Below are 4748 nucleotides of genomic sequence, written 5' to 3' on the forward strand. Positions count from 1 at the left end.
CTAAGTTAGATCCCAGCATCCCAGAGGTGGATGTGGACTTGCCAGCATGTTCCAGAGCTGGTACAAGCCATCAGGGTGTTTGGGGGCATGAGACTTCCAGTCCCCTCTTTGCCCAGCCCTGGTGATGCTGCCAGCTCTCCCCATGCCACTGTGCCCCTTCCTCTGCTCGCTGGTGCCCCAGGGAGCAGCTGCTCTGCCCAGGAGGAGCAGAGGGAAGTGCTGGGACCTGCCCCCAGGAGCTGGGCTCTCCAGGCTGACCCCCAGCCCCTGCCTGGGCCGTGGTTCCCCGGGTGCTGACGGCCTTTGGTGCCTCCTCAGGGGCAGGATCAAGCACCTGGACGTGGTGACTCTGCTGAGACGTATCCAGCCTCCCCTCGGCTTTGGGAAGTTCTGCCCACACCGTGTAGCCTGTAAGGTAAAAGCCAAGGGGGTGGCAGGGTGTGTGGGCACGAGGGCACTGTCCCCAGGCTGTCCCTGCACCTCCCCGGGGAGCCTGAGGGTGACAAGCCAGCCAGCTTCCCAGAGCTGTGGGGCATACACGTGCTCTGACCCCTCATGGCTCGTGGAGGGGAGTGTCCTGGGGGCAAGGGGAGGTGCTGTCCCCCTGCACAGAGCTGGTGTGATCCAGGCTCCTGAAGGAAAGGACTTGTCTCTGCTTGCCCCACACCCAGGGGGTGGCACCAGTGGGCTGGGCTCTGCCAGACCTGGAGCCCTCGGTGCAGAGAGACTCCCAGAGTCTTGTCCAAGCCCCACATCTGGATCTGGTGCTGGAGGGCAAGGCTGTGCCCGAGGAATGAGCACATCAGCTGGGGACAGCAGCTCTGTAGGCACAAGAACACTCTTCCTGGCTGAGCTTGTTCTGCACCGATCCAGGGCCTGCGTGAGGCTCACATGGAAACCTCAGAGGCATCAGCTCAGGCACTGGTGTAAACCCTCCTGGGTCTTGGGCAAACTCATTAGGAGGTTTGGTCCCCAGGACCCTCACAGCAGCCTGGGGCACTTTTTGGAGGCTGGAGCTTGATGCAGAGTAACACCCACCTCCCTGAGCTGTGCTGGGTCTCCTGCTGGCTGGTGGTTTAGTCTGGAGAAAAGGAGGTTCAGGGGGGGAGACCTTATTGCTCCCTACAACAACCTGAAAGGAGGCTGCAGACAGGTGGGTGTTGGTCTCTTCTCAGGAGTAACAAGTGATAGGATGAGCAGACAGCCTCAGGTCGTGTCAGGGGAGGTTTAGATTGGCAATTAGGAAATATTCCTTCACTGCAAGGTTTGGCAAGCACTGGAAGAGGCTGCCAGGGGAAGTGGCTGAGTCACCATCCTTGGAGGTGTTTAAAAACACGTAGATGTGGCACTTGGGGCCATGGTTTAGAGGTGGACTTGGCAGCATTAGGTTTATGGCTACACTCCATCCCCTTAAAGTTCTTTTCCAACCTAAATGATCCCACGGTGTTCCACCAGTGCCCCATAGGTTGGGTAGAGCTGGGGGGTGGAGCCAGGGGGGTCCCTTGGCAGGTAGGTGGGTGGGTGCCCCGTGGGCAGGAGGGTCTGGGTGGCTGCAGGGAGCTGCCAGGAGCTCTGCCCGGGGGGCTGAGGGGCCGTGGGTTGTCCTGCAGCGCCTGGTGTGCATGAACATGCCCCTGAACAGCGACGGCACCGTCACCTTCAATGCCACCCTCTTCGCCCTGGTGAGGACAGCCCTCAAGATCAAGACTGAAGGTGAGTGCTGCTCCTGTCTGCCACTCTGGCCCGATTTGGGGACCTCTCCTTGTGTTGCAGGGGGCTGCTGGCACCCCGTGCCCTCCCTCTGCCCGAGGACACCGAGGGGATCTCGAGCTCTGTGGGGCTGGTTGCTGGAGCAGAGGCCGTGGGCACAACGTGGGGCTGCTTGGGCCAAGCCAGGAGGATGTTTTCGTCGCAGGCCCGTGGGAGCCAGTGCCCCTGCAGCTGCCCTGGGCAGCTCCTGAGCCACGTCCCATCTTCCTCAAGGCAGAGCCGGCAGCTGAGCGTGGCCTGAGCTCCCCCTGCCCCACACAGCCCCTCCTGCTCTGCCTGTCCCTGGCCCCACGGATCCGCAGTGCCAGGCTGGAGGGGAAGGGGGGGGTCTCTCAGAGCTCAGCTGTGCTGGGGAGCAGTTGCTTTTGCTCCCTTCCTTGCCAGCAGCATGGTTTGCAGAGCCCTGCTTTGGGAAGGTGCCACACCACAGAACCACAGTCACCAGCTCCCTCCCGTGCTGGGGCTGGGCTGGGGCATCTGATGGCAGTGGTGGCCCACTGGGGCTGGTGCCCGTGGTCCCTGCCCTCCAGCTGGGCTGGGGAGTGTGAGCTCGACCCAGGGCAGGCAGCTCTGGCAGGAGCACACGTGGGGCAGGCTGGGGTTGCAGGCGAGCAGGGGTGGTGAAGCTCTGAGAGCACCCAAGGCAGGCTGAAGTCTGTTGTTTCTCACCAGAACAGTGACACTGAGCCCCACCCCTCTGCTAGGTCTGACTTCCTCTGTAGTTAGTCTCTGCTAAAATCAAAGCCTTGTTTTGGTGGGGTGGGGAGGCTGGAGAGGAGCTGTCACAGCCTGGGGGAGTCTGGCCAGGTTTTCACAGGCTGTGTCCTCCCTCCCATTCCCCTGGGAATGAGGCACTGCCCTGCTCCCTTTTCTCACAGGTAACTTCGAGCAGGCCAACGAGGAGCTCAGAGCTGTCATCAAAAAAATCTGGAAGCGAACGAGTATGAAGCTTTTGGACCAGGTCATCCCACCCATTGGAGGTACATCCCCTGGGGGCACTGCCAGGGGCACTGCCAGGGGGGCACTGCCAGGGGGCAGAGCAATGCTTGGCCAAGGCCTCAGCTGCTCCAGCAACTTGGTTTGCTGTGATAAGCAGCATTGCCACGTTGGTTTCCTCCTCTCCAGATGATGAGGTGACAGTGGGGAAATTCTATGCTACCTTCCTCATCCAAGAGCATTTCAGGAAGTTCATGAAGCGGCAGGAGGAGTATTACGGGTACCGGCCCAAGAAGAACCCTGTGGAGATCCAGGTTGGTAGCACGTGGGTGGTGATGGGGTGGTGACCCCTCCTGGGGCAGGTGGGGGGTGGTGGAGACCTCTGCAGATCAGGGGAGAGGCTTTTCCCCAGCTCAGGAGCGTCCAGAGGGACTCAGAGAGCTCGAGCTGCAGTGACACGCTGGGGCCTCAGGCTCTGGGAATGAGGAGACCCCAGGGGAGCCAGCACTGAATTGGCCATGAGCACCCACCTCTGGGGGTGACCTTAGGCTCTGGGGTGCAGGTGGCTCCAAAAGCAAAGGAGGTTTTTGTGTTTCTGCCCTGCTGACTCCAGCTGCAGAGGGAGCTCAGCAGGGTGAGCTGACCAAGCACTTTTCAGACCTGGAACCTCCCACCAGAGACCCAAACGCTGCTCCTCCAGGCCTCTATCCACCTGCTCCCTCCATTCCCAAGTTCTTCTCCTGTTCCTCACCTTAGCAGTGTTGTGGATGGTTCTGCTGGGGTGGGATGGGAGAAGATTCATCTGCCTGGCCAGACAAGCTGGGAAGTCCCCAGAAGTCTCCAGCCCTCCTTACAGGGAGGAAATGGCTTGTAGAGATAAAAGGCCCCAGGTTCAAGGCAAGGAAAAGACCCAGGCCCCAGGTTGGGTGTCTCCTGGTCAGGGTCAAAGGGCAGCTACTCCTTGAAGCACAACAAGCCCAACCTTCTATCAGGCTGCTCTTGGCAAAGCTCTTGGCCCAAAGCTGTTCCACCAAGCACAGAGCAGCCAGCTGCAGGGTGACCCTTGTCCTGCCCCTGGTGGGAGACCTGGCAGAGCAGCAGGGCTTAGCTGGTGAGCGTGCTTCAGCAGCTTTCCCTCTCCAAAGCCCCAAGGGAGAGGGGTGGTGGGGCCAGGCCACGTCCAGCCATGCCTTCTTGTCCCCACCAGGCTGGGCTGAGGAGCATCGAAGAAGAAGCTGCTCCTGAAATCCATCGGGCCATTTCTGGGGACCTGACTGCTGAGGAGGAGCTGGAGAGAGCCATGGTGGCAGCTGCCATGGAGGAGGGGATATACAGGGTGAGCACAGCCCTGGGGGCACTGCTGGGGGTGCTGGTGCCTCCCAGCCCCTGTTCTGTTGGGCTGGGGCTGGCCCAGCATGGTGCCAGCAGCTGGAGGACAGCCCCTGGGGGGCATGGGGGGGCACAGGGCTGGATCAGCACTCCTGGCCTTTCCCTGAACATCCTGCTTCAGTCACCCTGGGCAACCTGCTCGCTGCCTCAGTTTCCCCCCTCTAAAGGCACCCTGCACATGTGCCTGGCAGGGCTGTGCTGGGTGTTGAGCCACAGGCCTGGAGAACCCCATCCTCACCTTCCCCAGGCTGCTCAGGGTAGCTCAGCTGGCAGCAGGGCAGGAACAGGTCCCCTCCCTGGGGGCCTTTGAGAGCCCGGGCAGCTGTGGGGTTGCTGTTACACCTCCTGCTCCCTCCAGAGGTGCCACCAGCTCAGGCTGTCCCCCAGAGGTGGCAGGGTTGGTCACACACAGGGCTGGCTGCTGCGTGACCAGCACCCCTCAGTGCCTCAGTTTCCCCATGTGGGTTTTTGAAACCACAGAGTCTTTGGGGCCCGAGCAGGGAGAGCACCATTCCCACTGGCACCCCCATGTGGGAAGGGCCCTGGGGAGCTCCAGCCCTCTCCCCTGATGCCCTCCCTGTTGGTGGCAGAGGACGGGAGGCCTGTTTGGGCAGGTGGACAGCTTCCTGGAGCCCAGCAGCCCCCTGCAGCCC

General features: G+C 61.4%; 1 protein-coding gene across 1 annotated transcript in view; it reads left to right on the top strand.

The window, feature by feature from the left end:
* Window positions 1–318: 318 nt before the first annotated feature.
* LOC103776507 (voltage-dependent L-type calcium channel subunit alpha-1S-like) overlaps window positions 319–4748 on the top strand; it is a gene marked incomplete at both ends in the record, with an annotated part of 5967 nt that continues 1537 nt past the window's right edge. Inside the window, 6 exons of the mRNA XM_008944016.1 lie at window positions 319–415; window positions 1611–1713; window positions 2649–2750; window positions 2896–3020; window positions 3914–4042; window positions 4686–4744. Of these exons, the coding sequence (XP_008942264.1) occupies window positions 319–415; window positions 1611–1713; window positions 2649–2750; window positions 2896–3020; window positions 3914–4042; window positions 4686–4744 (615 nt within the window). The remainder of the gene's footprint in view (window positions 416–1610; window positions 1714–2648; window positions 2751–2895; window positions 3021–3913; window positions 4043–4685; window positions 4745–4748) is intronic.

The sequence above is a fragment of the Merops nubicus genome, unplaced genomic scaffold, assembly GCF_000691845.1.
Source record: "Merops nubicus isolate BGI_N331 unplaced genomic scaffold, ASM69184v1 scaffold30487, whole genome shotgun sequence".
NCBI lineage: Eukaryota > Metazoa > Chordata > Aves > Coraciiformes > Meropidae > Merops > Merops nubicus.